Genomic DNA, 18,525 nt, shown 5'->3' with positions numbered 1-18,525 from the left:
CAAGCCAAAGAAAGATATGTTGAATGTTTATTGGTTTTGGAGAGTGGTGGGAAGAGGGGAGGGAAGGTAGGGAGAAAAAAGGGGAGAAATGTCACTGTGTATATTTAAGAGGGAAATGTTTGAATGTATTTTGGTTGATATGGTTCACAGTGTGAAAAATAAAAAAAACAAGTACAGTCCAAGAGCCAACAAATATTCCTCATATTCTATCCCTTTCATTCCTGGTATCATTCTATGTTTTGCAGCCTCTTCGTGTGCACCTTGTCAAAGGGCTTTTGAAAGTCCAAATACTTCTGAGACCTCGTGGAAACTGGTTTACAATGGACATACCATGTTTATAGAAATAGTCAAAGGGCTGGTGTGGAAACAAGTCTTTCCCAGCCCCAGGTTACTCACCTCCACTTGTTTCGTTCTTGTTCTGAAAACAGGTGTCTTTGTTCTTTATGGAGCTTCTGAAGGTGATGCAGATGAAAATCAACACCATGTCCTGGCTGTTCATCCATCCCTTGCTGCTGATAACTCTGAAGTAGAGCGTCTTTTCCCTCCAACACTGAAGAGTTTGAGGAGGCATTTGAGGGGGAACTAAGAAGAGAACAGGAGCCAGGTCGAGCTATAGGTTCCAGAGGTACTGTTTGAATTTTTCTGTTTCCTGGGGAAAGCTCTTTAATTTTCTCTGAAAAAAAATAATAATTTTGGCTTTCAGAAAAGCTACTTTCTGTTTTAAAAAATAAATTTAATTATATTAATTAATATATACAAAATTATAGCAACTGGGGCTACATTATCAACAGATGCGAATCCAACAATAAACACAAGTATGAAAAGGTTCCCAGCTTGTAGATCAAAATGCAATAAAAATACACGCACAAGATGAAAGATTGGTTGCTAAGTTGGTAACATTAGTTTTGTGTTCATTTCTAAGACCACCTTTACTTTACTTTAATAACTATATTATAATGCTTTATTTAATTACTTTTCTTGAGGTAATTTTAAGATTGCCAACCACTGATTTTTAAAATCTCATTTAGAACCATAGAACAATACAGCATAGAAACAGACCTTTCAGCCCTTCTAGTCTATTATTCTCCCTAATCCCACTGACCTGCACCCTGATTATAGCCCTCCTTACCCTTCCAACTTTGCACCTGTCCATATTCTTCATAAATGTTAAAAGTGAGGCTGCATTCACCACTTCAGCTGGCAGCTCATTCCACACTTCCACCACTCTCTGTGTGAAGTGAAGAAATTTACCTCACATTCCCCCTAAACTACCTACTTTTACTCTGTCTAGACCCCTCATAAATTTAAATACCTCAATCAAATCTCCCTTCATTCTTCTTTGCTCCAGGGAATAAAGTCCTAAACTGTTTAACCTTTTCCTGAAGTCCGGGCAACAACCTAATAAATCTCTCTGCACTCTTTCAATCTTATTGATATCTCTCCTGTAGTTAGGAGACTAAAACCGCACACAATACTCCAAATTTGGCCTCACCAACGTCTTGTACAATTTTACCATAATAACCCAACTCCGATACTAAATACTTTGATTTATGAAGGCCAATATGCCAAAAGCTCTCTTTACAACCCTAACCACCTGTGATGCCACTTTCAGGGAATTATGCATCTATATTCCCAGATCCTTCTGTTCTACTGCACTCCTCAGTGTCCTACCATTTATACCATGGAAGACCTACCAGGGTATGTCTTTCCAAAATGATAATTTTCAAGCTGGTCCAGATACCTCTGCAAATTTTGAAAGCCTTCCTCGCTGTCCATAATCTTGGTGTCATCTGCAAATTTGCTGATCCAATTTAACACATTATCATTTAGATCATTGATATAGATGTCAAACAACAATGGTTCCAGCATCAATCCCTGAGACACACCACTAGTCACAGGCCTCCAATCTGATAAGCAAACTTCCACCACTACTCTCTGGCTTCTCCCCTCCAGCCATTGTCAAATCCAGTTCATTATTTCACTATGAATATCTAAAGTTTGAACCTCCTTGACTAACCTCCCACGAGGGACCTTGTCAAAGGCCTTTCTAAAGTCTATGTAGACAACGTCCACAGCTTTTCCTTCATCAACTTTCCAGGTAACCTCTTTGAAAAACTCCATAAGATTGGTTAAACACAACTACCACACACAAAGCCATGTTGACTATCCTTAATCAGTCTCTGGCTATCCAAATACTTGTAAATCTGATCTCTTAGAACACCTTCCAATAACTTACCTTTTACTGATGTCAGGCACACCAGCCTACAATTTCAAGGGTTAGTTTTGGAGCCTTTTTTAAACAATGGAAAAACATGAGCTACCCTCCAATCCTAATGCATCACAACTGCAGTTAAGAACATTTTAAATATTACTGCCAGACCTCCTGCAATTTCTACACTAGCCTCCTTTAAGGTCCAAGGGAATATCTTGTCAGGCCCTGGAGATTTATCCACCCTTATTTACTTTAAGACAGCAAGCACTACCTCCTCTAACCTGTATAGGATCCTTGACATCACTGATTGTTTTCCTTCCTTAGAATCTGTGGCTGATTCATGAATAAATATTGATTAAAAAAAAACATTTAAGATCACTCCCATCTCTTCTGGCTTCATACATAGCTGACCACTCTGCTCTTCAAAGGAACAAATTTTGTCCCTGACTATCCTTTTTCTCTTAATATACCTTAGAAATCCTTAGGATTTTCCTTCACATTGTCTGTACAGCAACCTCATGTCTTCTTTTAAATTTAGACATTCAGCATGGTCACAGGCCATTTCGGCCCACGAGTCCATGCTACCCAATTTACACCCAATTAACATAAAAACCCCAGGTATATTTTGAAGGGTGGGAGGAAACCAGAGCCCCCAGAGAAAACCCACACAGCCACGGGGAGAACATTCAATCTCCTTGCAGACAGCATGGGATTCGAACCCTGATCTGGTCCTGATCACTGGTGCTGTAATGGAGTTCCACTAACCGCTAAGCCAACTGTGATGCCATATAGCTCTCCTGATTTCTTTTTTATGTTTTCTCTTGCATTTTTTATACTACTCAAGTACCACATTTGCTCCTCGTTGCCTGTACCTGCTATAAATCTCCCTCTTCTTCTAAACCAGTTTCCTAATATCCCTCGAAAACCAAGGTTCCTTATGCCTGTTTACTTTGCCTTTAATCCCAATAGGGATATATTCTCAAATTTTCACCTTTAAAGGTCCTCCAATTACCTAGTACATCGTTTCTGAAAGCAACTTCTCCCAATCCACTCCTCCTCGATCCTTTCTCATTTCCTCCAAATTGGCCTTTCTTCAATTTAGAATTTCAACCCAAGGCCAAGATATATCCTTGAAACTAATGGTGTTATGATCACTGGACCTAAAATGTTCTCCTACACATCCTTATATTACCTGTCCTGTCTTGTTTCCTGTTAGGAGATCCAGTATTGCACTCTCTCTAGTTGGCTCCTCTCTATATCGATTTAGAAAACTTTCCTGAATGCATATGATAAATTCCAAGCCATCCAGCCCTTTTACAGTATGGGAGTCCCAGTCAATATGCGGAAAATTAAAATCTCCGACTATCACAACTTTATGTCTGCTATCTCTCCACAGATTTGCTCCTCCAATTCTCGCTGATTTTTGAGTGATCTATAAGCAACCCCATGAGTGTGGTCATACCTTTCCTGTTTCTTATTTCCACTCATATATCCTCAGTAGTCAAGCCTTCTTGTCTGAATTCCTGAGCACAGCTGTGATATTTTCCCTGTTGAGCAATGCCACTCCTTCCCCTTTCATCCCCCTGTTCCATTGTGTCTGAAGCAACAGAAGCCAAAACATTGAGCTGCCAGTCCTGCCCACCCTGCAACCAAGTTTCACTAGTGGCCACAATGTCATAATCCCACATGCCAATCCACGATCTAAGCTCATCTTCAACCTAGTGTCTAATTTACTGAACTCTCCTTGTAGGACCTCCTCACATCATTGGTCCCTACACGGACAACGACATGTGGCTGCACATCGGACCCTGGCACCAGGAAGGCAACATACCATCCAGGATACTCAATCTCTTCCACTACCACTATATCTTGCCTGTTATCCTCCTTTCTCTTTTGTCAAAAGGCCAGAGACCTGGCTGCTGTTGCTTATTCCTGGTAGGCTGTCCTCCACCAACAGTATCCAGAACGGTAGGTGTTATGGAGGGCAACAGCCACAGGGTGCCCTGCACTGACTGTCAGTTCCCTTTCCCTCTTCAGACTGTCACCCATTTACCATCCTCCTGCTTCTCAGGTGTGATAATGTCCCTGTATCTCCTGTCTATCACCCCCTCTGCCTCATGAATGATTTGGAATTCATCCAACTCCAGTTCCAATTCCTTAACTTGGCTTGTCAGGAGCTGCAGCTGGATGCACCTTGCAGAGAACTCATCAGGGATGCTGTTAGCTTCCTTAACAATCCACATCCTGCAAGAGAAGCTAGCATTACTTGCCATTTCCACAATCTATGAAATAGGAAAAGAATGTTAGATAAACTTGTCTTTAACTTGCACCTTCTCCTCAGCATCTGCTCACTGAAGCCTCTCGAGCCAAAGCCTCAAAGCCCCACTCCTACCCTGAACCACTTATACACTGGCTGCTCCACTTGAGCTTCCCCTCTTTTTATTGGCTTGAACTAATAGGCCAATGGAGAGATTCAAAAGAACACTTACTGATGCCACTGCCAATTTACTTTATCTGCTTGGAACCTACTTGATCCACCCCTCACTTGCAGCTTGTTCCCACAACCCCAAGTTGAGATCCAAAGAACATATTGATCCTGCTGCCAATTTACCTGGTTCGAACTTGCTCTCAAGTCAAATTAGCAAACATTCCTATCTCACAATTTAATAGAAAACCTTCAATGGAATTGAAAATTATACAGATGGACTTGAATGCTGGAAAAGATGTAATTAAGGTCCCTGACCTCACAGCATATTTTATGTCGGAAAACTGATTGTACAGTAAAACCCCTTTTATCCAGAATTCAAGCAATTGTCAGCCTCGAGCAACCGGTAAAAAAAATTGCGGAAAATAGGTTTATAAAAAACAGAAGTTTAAAATTAGGCACACATATCCGAAGATATATTGGCAAGTATATTTCCAGATGTCAACAGGTCTAGCAACTGGGTGGCATAATTAGTTCATTTATTTTGGTATTTCCTGGCTTTAGAATTTTATTGGAAAGACATTTTCAATACTTTATCTACAATTTTATCAGTTAACACAGCCGAATCCAACTACCTCATTATCTGGAGTGGTGATGGAAGGTATACATGTGTCATCATTCAATCGTCATGTTGTTGTATTCACGATGCTTATAGTTAGAAGATCTATTTTGTTTAAGTGGAAAGATTCGATTCCACCTCCCTATGTCTAGTGGATGCACCAAACTTTAGCTTGTTTAAACTTGGAGAAGATTAGACATGCTATAACTGACACCGATATTAAGTTTGATAAAATGTGGCACCCATTTATGAATTTCTTTCATGATTCTTAAACCTGCTTTAATACAATATGTTTTACTTTTGTTTTTCCCTACATGTTAACTATTTTCATTTATGTAACAGAATATTTTCTTGTTTTTTATTGAATTTTGTTGTTTTAAGGCATCCCAACTTCTAATTTCTATTTTTTTAATTTTCAATTTTCATCTATTAGGTTTGGGGGTTAGGTATTAATGTAGTTTAGGATTAGTTAGATAGTTTAGAACAGTGGTTCTCAACCTTTTTCGTTCCACTCACATACCACTTTAAGTAATCCCTAGGCCATTGGTGCTCTGTGATTAGTAAGGGATTGCTTAACGTGGGATATGAGTGGGAAGGGAAGATTGAGAATCACTGCTCTAGACCCAATTGTTACTGAAATATTTTGCCTGAGAAAAATGGTCATTGGCCCATTTCCTTTGGAGTTATGAAACCGTACAATTAAATGAGGGTCAATTAAAACAGTGGTTTTCAAACTTTTTCTTTCCACTACATACCATCTTAAGCAATCCCTTACTAATCACAGAACACTGATGGCCTATGGATTACTTAAAGTGGGATGTGAGTGGAAAGAAAAAGGTTGAGAACCACTGTTGTAAACTATCTAACTAATCCTAAACTACATTGATATCTAAACCCCTAACCTTAAAGAGGTGTGTGAGTGGAAAAAGGTTGCAAACCATTGGCTTTTCTACTGTCATTATTATTTGAACAATAGAGCTGTGGGGAATCAATTACTGTTTGTTTATGATGCATATCCATTTGAGTTATAATTTGTAACCTTGCATTCTATACATTATGGGGTTTTTTTGCATGCGGTTAAACTTAATGAAAAGATTGGAAAAGAAAATTGGAGCGCCTCACTGTCAATCACACAACATCTGACTGGAAATTTCCCTTATCCAGCATCTATCAATCCCCACAGGTGCCAGATACCAGGAGTTTTATTGTATTATGTATTCTTAGAAAGTGAAGTGGAAAATCAAGCTAATGCACATTAGATTATTGAAGATTTTCATAATTAAACTCATATTTTTGTACAAGGTGCCTTAAGCTAATTTAAAAATGACTAGTCAAGCAGCTCTACATTAAAAAATATACCTATTCAAATGCATGTGTCAGAAATGATTGAAAAATACCTAGTTGCTCCATTCCAGAGATGACATTTTCCCATTCCTCCACTTGTCGTTTTGCTGTATCATTGTTGACTATTGCCTTCTTCTCTGCCACGTATTCAATCTTGAGATCTTTGTTCTGCTTCTTTCGTTTAATCTCTTTCTCCTGTTCCATTTCTTGCCATTTTTCTCTCTTCCTGCCCTTTTCTGGAAACATTTCAGGTTCTCCTTCTCGAAGAACCCTTCGGTTCCAATCCTTTTTTACTTGCTCCTGTTTCTTTTCTTGCTCTCTCACATCATCGTCAATTTGTAATCTGTGTTGACATAAATCTGCAATGAGTTTTTACACTTCTTTTATAATTCCCTCTTTTAGATTCCCTTTTCAAAAAATGACATTGATGATGGTTCCCTATCACTGCAATTCGATGTTAAGTAATGCTTCTTTGCAGTTTCTTTTCATTTCCACTTTTTTATTTGCAAAAGGCCAAGTACAAAGATCTTGTTCTAAGTCTCTTAACATTAAAACACTAGCATTATGTTCCATTCCATACAAATTATTGCAAATTATCTTTCCAGAGGAAAGTGGATCTACACGAGCAGAAATAGCCAGCTGTGTTCTAAGATTCCACTCTCTGTTATTTGTGAATACTAATAGAGTATTTAAAAGAGTAGATGACACAAAGCTATGCTTGTATATATAGTGAGCTGAGAGGAAATTGATTACATTTGTAGATGAATTTAGATTTTGCATTAATATCACATTATGCATAGAAAATTAATGTTTGTTTGAAAAACTCTCATTTTATGAATGGCTAAGTCATGAAATTCTATTTCAAAGGTACTCAAGCAAATAACTCCTCAAAGGGAATTCACCACAAATGTTTCCAGATAGAATGATTTAAAGATCAGATTATAGCAGTGCAATCAGAAAAGGTCAAAATAAAATTCCACCATCGTACTCATTGGTCACAGAGTTATTCTTGGTATTGTAAGGTAAAAACATCATGAGATGGGACCAGAGAAGGAGTCACCCAGTACTAAGGAGTAACAGAATGCAGATGTGACCTTGTACACTCAAGATAAGCTTTGCACTAACAAGAATGATGTGCAGCAGACTAAGAGAAGGTTAGCAACAGTTTATTCATTGGACAATGTAATGGTATGATAATTTACTAAGTACGTATCCTGAGGTATAAAAAAACACCACTTGCTGAAAACGGCAGAATGCGCCTTCTCCAACTAACACTGTTAGTTGCAAGTGTTACAATCCGGTAATAAAGAACAAAGAACCTTGATTTCGACTCAGTCTGGTGTCTGACTCACTCATTCATGAACAAAACAGACCTAACAGTAGCAACCATTGCACCACTGGATGATGCAATATTCAGAAGCCTAATGGCCGGTATATGCTTTAGATGTTCTGATCTCAGAAGCTAAGCAGGCTTAGGCCTGGTCAGTACTTGGAGGGGAGACTGCCTAGGAACACCAGATGCTGTAGGATTCTGTGAGGGGTGCTAGACAAAGTAGCGACTCTCTGTCTGCCTTATGGTAAACAAAGGTTAAAGAATTTCATGGATGTTACATTCTGAATGAGATATTATTACTTGACAATAATGAAACCTTTACCTTTACAAAAATCATCAGCTCTTCCTTTTGTTGACTTGCTGGGATGGAAATGGAAAATGATAGTGGAGATGGGTCATTCATTATCCCCAGATGAACAAAGCTAATGCAGTGCAGTTATGAAGAAGGAAAATTAACCATCCATTCGTATCAGAGGAATATAATTTAAATTCACTAATATGGGTGACAGGATTGGCATAGCGGTTAGTGCAACGCCTTTACAGCGTCAGTATTCGGGACCAGAGTTCGAATCACGCGATGTCTGTAAGCAGTTTGTACATTCTCTCCTTGTCTACGTGGGGTTTCCCCGGGGGCTCCAGTTTCCTCCCACTGTTCAAGATGTCCTGGAGGTTATAGGTTAATTGGATGTAAATTGGGCAGCACGGACTCGTGGGCTGAAATGGCCTGTTACCCTGCTGTATGTCTAAATAATAGGTTAGAATAGTGCTTTATTAGATTAAGTAGTGGACTTATTTTATGAACATAATTTTAAAAAATCACGTATCTTTACTTCAGTATATCTCTGAGCTTTGTAGAACACTGCTAGAAAAAGGAGATAATTCTGTATTGCGCATACCATTAGAAAGGAACTGGATCCCATTTATTTAACTTTTGAGGTGTAATGTATAGCCTGTGTATCCAGTTATATTGTATCATACGTAACCTCGTATTTATTGTATAGTTCCTGAGCATAACTTCTCCCATGTTTCATTCTTTATCTTTATGTTTAGATCTTGTTCCCATTTTTGTTTAGTTTTACCATTTCTTTCCTCATTCTCCTTTTCTTGCAGTTTAATATACATGTTTGTTATAAATTTTTTGATTATCATTGTGTCTGTAATCACATATTCAAAATTACTTCCCTCTGGTAACCTCAGACTGCTTCCCAATTTGTCCTTCAAGTAGGATTTCAGTTGGTAGTATGCCAACACTGTATCGTGAGTTATATTATATTTATCCTTCATTTGTTCAAAGGATAATAATTTATTTCCCGAAAAACAATTTTCTATTCTTTTGATCCCTTTTTACTCCCATTCTCTAAAGGAAAGGTTATCTATTGTAAAAGGGATTAGCTGATAAATAAAAAAAAAGAAAGGAACTGGATAAATATCCACTGAAAAATAGAGGTCTGAGGGTTAAAGAGAAGTAACTGGATGTGTTTAATTTATAATTAATTTGGAGAGTATAGCGATCTTGGGGAAGTTGGTGTGAAATTCAATTCAGGGATTATTACATTGGACTGTGCAAGGAATGGACTTGACAGATCAAATGGATAGCACTGTCCTGAATTTTCTTTTTATTAAGAAAAATAAAATTACTGGAGCACTCAGCTGGTCAGGCATTATCTATGGAAAAAGAAAGTGAGTTCACGTTTTGGGTCAAAGGCCCCATCAGAACTTTCACCTGAACTATTATCTCTGTTTCTCTTTCCTCATCTGCTAAATTACCAACAGATTTCTGCCTTCCACCATTTTTAGATTTTCAATTTTTTAGCTATCGATCACTTACTTCCATTGATAATCAAAGCATTAAGATCCAGGATAGAAATTTGTCCTCTGTTATAGATGATAGAAGCACAATAATGCATTATCTCTGTTCCATGGACAGAAGAAAGCATTTCAAACAAAATCCTCAAATCACATTTAAACTAAAATGCTTCATACCACTTTCTCAATAAATATGAAAATGCAATCCTCTTCAATTTTGATCTCACTAAATCAGCAGTAGATCAGCTCTCCACTGCCTTCAATTAGATACTGGAAATGTGGTCAGTTTAGAACACATTCACTTCCAAAATGTGGAGCCATTCCCGTAACCTCCCATTGCAATTTCAATGGAAGACACCTAAAGAGCAGGCTGAATATAGTAGATCTCAGCCTTGTACTAATACCTCTGGATCTGTGATGAAGAAGGTGGGGTAGAATGGGCTGGAATGACCTCAGAACTTTGGAGACGGGTCTAGAACCATGGGATCACAGTCTCAAGATATAGGATGTGGGAATTAGAACCAAGATTGGAAGAAATTTCTTTATCTAGTGGATAATGAACCCATGGAATTCTCTATTTCAGAAGACAGTGGAAATATATTCAGGAAGGAGATAAATGTATTTCTCAGTGTAACAGTGGTCAAGGGATATAAGAAGAAGGCAGGAACAGGATACTGAAGTGGATGACCACGCGATCATATTGAATGGTGGAGCAGGCCTGTGGGGCCAAATGGCTCACTCCTGTTTTTATTTTCTGTTTCCATGTCACTAAAGCTTTTTATGAGGAACAGCAAGGTTAATGCAGGTTCACCTACTGACACCAACAGCACAGATTATACCCAGAATCCCCCAACATTTGACCAATGAAGATCTCAAAATGTTAAAGTTGCCCATATTTGTAATGATGTCCCCTTTTGTGATGCAATCTGAGGAAGTCACCTTCTTGTCAACTCCAGTATTATTCCGCCAAACTTTTTGGTCTCTTCTGGGGCAACATCGAGGGTCCAGACCTGCTCCCTGATTACTAGAGCCATGTAAGTCATGGGAACACCCAAATGACTTGGGGGGTATGCATTTATATGAGAATGCTGAGATAGTTATTTTGCAATTTAATTCTTGGTTTAGTTATGTTTTTTTTAAACTTTCCCTCATTTCCTCAGTACAAATAAATAAACTTAATTTAAAAAAAAACCACTTGGTTATGATTACAAAAGGCCTGTTTACATGGTTAAATACTGACCTCCTTGCTGCATGAGCCGACAAATGACCTGTGCATATGTCTGAGAGGGAAGGTTGAGCTACCCCCGATGGAGGTCTCATACCAGTGAGGGAGAGCTGCATGTTGGTAACTTGAATAGGAGGAATGGAACCAGGCTGTGGAATGTGGAAAAATGGTGCACAAAGTGATAGGCAATAAGGGTCATCAATTCTGCAAATTAAGAACACATAGATTACTTAAATTGTTCCTAATGGTCACAAGCATCCATCCTGAGCAATGACTATTTTATTAATATACTCGATTACTTGGACTTCTAAATGGATCATTAGGGATACCAAGTAGAATATGGAGAACATGCAAATTGTAAGACATCTAACCCAATTCTAAATTATCTCAGGATGTTATAATCATGGATTGCTTCAATTAAATTGTTTACATGCTTAAGTCAGAATTTTTAATAGGAATAACCCAGCTCATTGATTGGAACATGATATTTAGTTCGGTTAAAAGCACAAAATCTGCACGTTTATATGGATATGACTTGACACCACAGTTGGCGTAGAGGTTAGTGCATTGTCTTTACAGTGCCAGCAATTGGGACTGGACCTGGGTTCAAATCCTGCGCTGACAAGGAGTTTGTACGTTCTCCCCGTGTCCGTGTGGGTTTTCTCCAGGAGCTCCGATTTTGTCCCACCCTTTAAAAACATATAGGTTAATGGGGTGTACTTTGGACGGCATGGACTGGTAGAGCCAAATTGGCCTGTTACAGTGCTGTATGTCTAATTAAAAAAAAATTCAAACAATGAATAATGGCAGGGTGTGGCACATATCTGGGTTCAGAACTGATAGCTGACAGGCAGGAAACTACAATTCATTTTGAAAACAAATTATGATTAGAGTATGCAAAGCAGAACTTAGGCTATGTCTTCACCAATTTCCATTAATACAAATATTTTAAAAATCCATTAAAAATATACAAAAGACACTTACATATAAATTAGGAGTGTAAGATTAATCTTGGCCACATCGAGACTGAATGACAGGGTTTATACAATCATCTGTTTTATGTCTTGGAATAACTGTCAAGATATTTACTGGGTCCTAACAAATACTCACCTGTATGGTGGATGTTGATAAGGAAGATGAGATAGGAAGGCAGGATGGTAGAGAGCTGCAGATGAAGGGGAATTCAGACCTATTGATGGCAGAGAAGTCAGTGTTCGGATTTGATCTTGTGCCTGATATGAGCGAAAGCTTGCAAGGAAATCATCTGATCTGCTGCTGGAAGTTAGCAGGTGTGGAACAGGTCTCTGCAAACTGTAAATATAAAAATGGTAGGAATTACATTCTACTGAGGGAGAGAATACAATCTATGAGGTAGCAAAATTCAATCAACACTTTTCTATGAGCTATAAATTCTTTATTGTATGTTTTCATGTCTTATCTATCCTTATTGCTCAACACTTCCAGTCCAGGCAACATAATTGTAAATCTCTTTTGGACCTTCTCTATCACATTCTACCTGAAACATGGCAAACATAACTCCACACAATAATCCAAGTGCAGTCTAACAAATACTTTGTCCAAACTCTGATATCCCAACTCTTGTACTCAGTGCCATGGATGAGAAAGGCAAGCATGCCTTCTATACTCTCCTCTCTATATTCATGGAACTATGTACTTGTACCCTTTGTTCTCGCTATTCTATCTCTTGGTCACTCCCATTCACTGTGCAGGGTTTGGTCTGATTTAAATGCCCAAAATACATCACTTTGCACTTATACAAGTTAAATTCCATCTTCTATGGCTTGATCTTACAGCCTTTCTTAAAGAAGCCATCCTCCGATCTTTAGAAACCTCACCCATGGCTAATGAAGATAAAACAATCTTTGCCAGGGTTCCAGCAATTCCTTCCCTTGCTTCCAACAACATCCTAGGATATACCTTGCCATAGGTGTTTGGGGGTGGAGAGATAATTGGGGGAGCAAATGGAAGAAAATCTGAGGTGGGGAGAGACCATAAAGGCTAGTAATTAGATGAACAGATAATTAGAGAAAGATCAGGAGGGGAGAGGGAAGTGGAACAGCAGATGACTGGGTGAGGAGGTTGCAAGGACAGATAATGGTGAAAAGATTGAAGGGTGAATGGGAGTAGATCATGAAGCAGAGGAGAGCAGTGGATGGAGTGATGGAGGAATGATGAATGGAGTGGGCGGAGGGGATATGATCAGAGAACAGAGAGGTTATTTGATATAGAATTGAGGATATTATCAAGGATGGAGCTGGCTGGAGATTGAAGGTTAGAGGAAAAAAAAAAGGATACTAATGTGAACCAGGAGCAGAAGATGACTGGTAGGGAGGTGGTTCGTAGAAGGTTGGCAGGAGTTAGGATATTTCCCAGAGGCATGGAATACAATGGAAAGAAGAAATATCAAAGTCCATAATTTGCTGGCAGTGGGAGGAGTCATCTCTCAAGTTCAATGTCAAGAATATTGATGTAAAATTGATTCAAAACAATAAGAATGATTAAAGTCAGTGAAAACATAAGCAATTTTTGGCTTCCAACAAGCCTGCCTTCACCTAATATATCCCGATTCACCTCATACTCACCTCATAACAATAGCTCTCTCCATCAGTCATGACTACTGCCCAACATCATTTGTCCTATCAGATTCTCACATTCTTACCACCACCCTGTCTCACATTGTCTGTATACCACCAGCTACTGAACCATTGAAGGCACAGTAACTGGATATTCATTATACTCATATATACTTTCATCTCTTGTTAAAGAGAGTGCATGGCCAAGGGCAGTATTGGCAAAATGGGAAAGGGCAAGCTCATGGCCATTGATTCACTAGATTAGAGATTAAGTTTTTTGCAAATATTAATGTATCTGCCGCTTGGATGAATGAAAATAACTGTTTGTGTTACCTAAGCCCTCTTTTCCTCAATCCTATCTCTCTTCCGGCTTACAACCTGTTGATTCTCCACTAACAGATGATCCCCTGCAGCAAACCATGGGGTTGAACAGATTAATTTCCAGAATAATGTGGGCAAATTTGTGATTATTCTTTTTTTGCAGGAAGAATATCTAAAACAGAATTTGCAGTGGCAGTCTCTTAAAGAAAATGTCCATTCATCTACCAGTAACCACTGAATTAATGAGACTTTTCAAGCTTTGAATAATTATGAAAAATATGAACCTATTGTAGTCATGAACTCCATTATTCCAAAAGATACTCCAGAAGGATTGTGGCTGGAATGGTCTGAACAAATGTAAATGATTCAAGATTCAATTTATTGTCATACAATAAAAAAATGTCCTATTACATGAAATTGTCTTTTGTCTGCCGTAAGGTAGGCAGATTCACCTTCAGCAGACATTTCCTTTTTTTTAAATTTTTTTATTTTTCACACCATAAATCACAATAGCCATGATATATACTTTTTCTTTTTCACACATTTACAGTGACTTTTTCTCCCACCCCCCCCCCCCCTCCTCCCAAGCCACCCCCCCACCCCCCCTCATCCATTTTAGGTATACAATCTAGGTTGCATTAATTCAGTCAGACAATGTTGTCATTCAACAAAAATACATCAGAAATTCTACAGAGTCCATTCTTTTCTTTCCTTTTCCTTCCATCAACTTAGGTAATGTTTGTCCCCGGTAGGTTTTCGCTATTGTATTTAATGTAAGGCTCCCATACTTGTTTGAATATTTCAATATTATTTCTTAAACTATATGTTATTTTTTCTAATTGAATACATTTATTCATTTCTATATACCATTGTTGTATTTTCAAATTATCTTCCAATTTCCAGGTTGACATAATACATTTTTTTGCTACGGCTAGGGCTATCTTAACAAATCTTTTTTGTGCATCCTCCAAATCAATTCCAAATTCTTTGTTTTTTATGTTACTTAGGAGAAAGATCTCTGGATTCTTTGGTATATTGTTTTCTGTTATTTTATTTAATATCTGATTGAGATCATCCCAAAATTTTTCTACTCTCTCACATGTCCAGATTGCATGAATTGTTGTTCCCATTTCTTTTTTACATCGAAAACATCTATCAGATATTGTTGGGTCCCATTTATTTAACTTTTGCGGTGTAATGTATAGTCTGTGTAACCAATTATATTGTATCATACGTAGCCTCGTATTTCTTGTATTTCTCATCATTCCAGAACATAATTTCTCCCATGTTTCCTTTTTTATCTTTATATTTAAATCTTGTTCCCATTTTTGTTTAGTTTTACCATTTGTTTCCTCATTCTCCTTTTCTTGCAGTTTAATATACATATTTGTTATAAATCTTTTGATTAACATTGTATCTGTAATCACATATTCAAGGTTACTTCCCTCTGGTAAACTCAGATTGCTTCCTAATTTATCCTTCAAGTAGGATCTCAGTTGGTAATATGCCAGCGCTGTATCTCCAGTTATATTGTACTTATCTCTCATTTGTTCAAAGGATAAGAAACTACTTCCTGAAAAACAATTTTCTATTCTTTTAATCCCTTTTTTTTCCCATTCTCTAAAGGAAAGGTTGTCTATTATAAAAGGGAGTTCCTTATTTTGCATCAATATTAGTTTTGGTAATTGATAATTTGTTTTATTTCTTTCTACATGGATCTTCTTCCAAATATTGAGGAGATGATGTAATACTGGAGAAGTTCTATGTTGTACCAATTTTTCGTCCCATTTATATAATATGTGTTCAGGTATCTTTTCCCCTATTTTATCTAATTCTAATCTCGTCCAGTCTGGTTTTTCCCTTGTTTGATAAAAATCTGATAGGTATCTTAATTGTGCGGCTCTATAATAATTTTTAAAGTTTGGCAATTGTAAGCCTCCTTGTTTATACCATTCTGTCAATTTATCTAGTGCTATCCTCGGTTTCCCCCCCCTCCATAAAAATTTCCTTATTATTTTCTTTAACTCTTTGAAGAATTTTTCTGTCAGTTGTATTGGCAGTGCCTGAAATAAGTATAATATCCTTGGAAAAATGTTCATTTTAATACAGTTTATCCTTCCTATCAGTGTTAGTGGTAGATCTTTCCAATGCTCTAAATCGTCCTGTAATTTTTTCATTACTGGATTATAATTGAGTTTATATAATTGGCCTAGATTTTTCTTTATTTGTACACCTAAGTATCTTATTGCCTACATTTGCCATCTGAATGGAGATTCCTTCTTAAATTTTGAGAAATCCGCATTATTCATAGGCATTGCTTCACTTTTATTTACGTTTATCTTGTAACCCGACACTTCTCCATATTCCTTCAATTTCTTATATAATTCTTTTATTGATAGTTCTGGTTCTGTTAAGTACACTATAACATCATCCGCAAATAGACTGATTTTATATTCCCTGTCTTTTATTTTTATTCCTTTTATATTATTATCTATTCTTATCAATTCTGCTAGTGGTTCTATAGCTAGCGCAAACAATAAAGGTGATAGTGGGCATCCCTGCCGCGTTGACCTGCTTAAGTTAAATTGCTTTGATACATGTCCATTTACTGTCACTTTCGCTAACGGTCCCTTATATAATGCTTTAATCCAATTAATATACTTCTCCGGTAAACTGAATTTTTGCAATACTTTGAACAAATAATTCCATTCTACTCTGTCGAAGGCCTTCTCTGCGTCTAAAGCAACTGCTACTGCAGGTGCTTTATTTCTTTCTACTGCATGAATTAAGTTAATAAATTTACAAATATTGTCTGTTGTGCGTCTTTTTTTGATAAATCCAGTTTGGTCTAAATTTACCATTTTCGGTACCTGTTCTGCTAATCTGTTTGCTAATAGTTTAGCTATTATCTTATAGTCTGTGTTTAACAAAGATATTGGTCTATATGATGCTGGTAAGAGTGGATCTTTCCCTTGCTTTAGTATTACTGTAATTATTGCTGTTTTACATGAATCTGGTAAGCTTTGTGTTTCATCAATCTGGTTGATTACATCCAGGAGGGGCGGTATTAATAAGTCTTTAAATGTTTTGTAGAATTCTATTGGAAATCCATCCTCTCCTGGTGTCTTATTATTTGGTAATTTTTTTATTATCTCTTGTATTTCTACTATTCCAAATGGTTCTGTTAATTTATTTTGTTCCTCTATTTGTAGTTTTGGTAGTTCAATTTTAGTCAAAAATTCATCTATTTTCCCTTCATTCCCTTCGTTTTCTGTTCGGTATAATTGTTCATAGAATTCTCTAAAGTTTTCCTTAATTTCTTTTGGATTATATGTAATTTGTTTGTCTTTTTTCCTTGATGCCAATACCATTTTCTTAGCTTGTTCTGTCTTAAGCTGCCATGCTAGGATTTTGTGCGTTTTTTTCCCCTAGTTCATAATATTTCTGTTTTGTCTTCATTATATTCTTCTCTACCTTATATGTTTGTAATGTTTCATATTTTATTTTTTTATCCGCCAATTCTCTTCTTTTAGTTGTATCTTCCTTCATTGCTAATTTTTTTTCTATGTTTACTATTTCCCTTTCCAACTGCTCTGTTTCCTGATTATAGTCCTTCTTCATCTTGGTTACATAGCTTATTATTTGTCCTCTAATGAATGCTTTCATTGCGTCCCATAGTATAAACTTATCTTCCACTGATTCCGTATTTACTTCAAAATACATTTTTAATTGTTTTTCAATAAATTCTCTAAAATCCTGTCTTTTAAGTAGCATGGGGTTTAATCTCCATCTATACATTCTTGGAGGGATGTCCTCTAGCTTTACTGTCAATATTAAGGGTGAATGGTCCGATAGTATTCTCGCTTTATATTCTGTTTTTCTTACTCTATCCTGCATACTAGCTGATAACAAAAATAGGTCTATTCTTGAGTATGTTTTATGTCTAGCCAAGTAGTATGAGTATTCCTTTTCTTTTGGGTTTTGTTTCCTCCATATATCCAAAAGTTTCATTTCTTGCATTGATTTAATTATAAATTTGGTTACTTTGTTCTTCCTGTTAATTTTTTTCCCCGTTTTTTCCATATTTGGATCCAAATTCAGGTTGAAATCCCCTCCTATTAGTATGTTCCCTTGCGTATTAGCTACCTTCAAAAAGATATCTTGCATAAACTTTTGATCTTCTTCGTTAGGTGAATATACATTAAGTAGATTCCAAAACTCCGAATATATCTGACATTTTATCATAACATATCTCCCTGCTGGATCTATTAATTCCTCTTCTATTTTAAATGGCACATTTTTACTAATTAATATAGCCACTCCTCTTGCTTTTGAATTATACGATGCTGCTGTTACATGTCCTACCCAATCTCTCTTTAATTTCTTGTGCTCCAATTCAGTTAAGTGTGTTTCTTGGACAAATGCTATATCAATTTTTTCCTTTTTCAGTAAATTTAGTAGTTTCTTCCTTTTAATTTGGTTATGTATTCCATTAATATTTAAATTCATATAGTTCAGCGTAGCCATTTTATACTTTGTTTATCTTCTCCTTCCGTTTTTCCATCATTACCTTTCCTCCTTTTCCATTTCTGTTTTCTTATTTTCAACTCTTTATAAGACAACATTCCTACAACATCCAACATTTT

General features: G+C 37.0%; 1 protein-coding gene across 1 annotated transcript in view; it reads right to left on the bottom strand.

Annotated features, from left to right (window-relative positions):
* The window catches only part of LOC138757471 (genetic suppressor element 1-like), a 163,627-nt gene that overhangs the window by 60,612 nt on the left and 84,490 nt on the right, over positions 1-18,525 (bottom strand). Inside the window, 4 exon segments of the mRNA XM_069924875.1 lie at positions 397-673; positions 6,654-6,943; positions 10,980-11,168; positions 12,075-12,275. Of these exon segments, the coding sequence (XP_069780976.1) occupies positions 397-673; positions 6,654-6,943; positions 10,980-11,168; positions 12,075-12,275 (957 nt within the window).

The sequence above is a fragment of the Narcine bancroftii genome, chromosome 1 (assembly GCF_036971445.1).
Source record: "Narcine bancroftii isolate sNarBan1 chromosome 1, sNarBan1.hap1, whole genome shotgun sequence".
Taxonomy (NCBI): domain Eukaryota; kingdom Metazoa; phylum Chordata; class Chondrichthyes; order Torpediniformes; family Narcinidae; genus Narcine; species Narcine bancroftii.
This window is presented reverse-complemented; position numbering and strand designations above follow the sequence as displayed.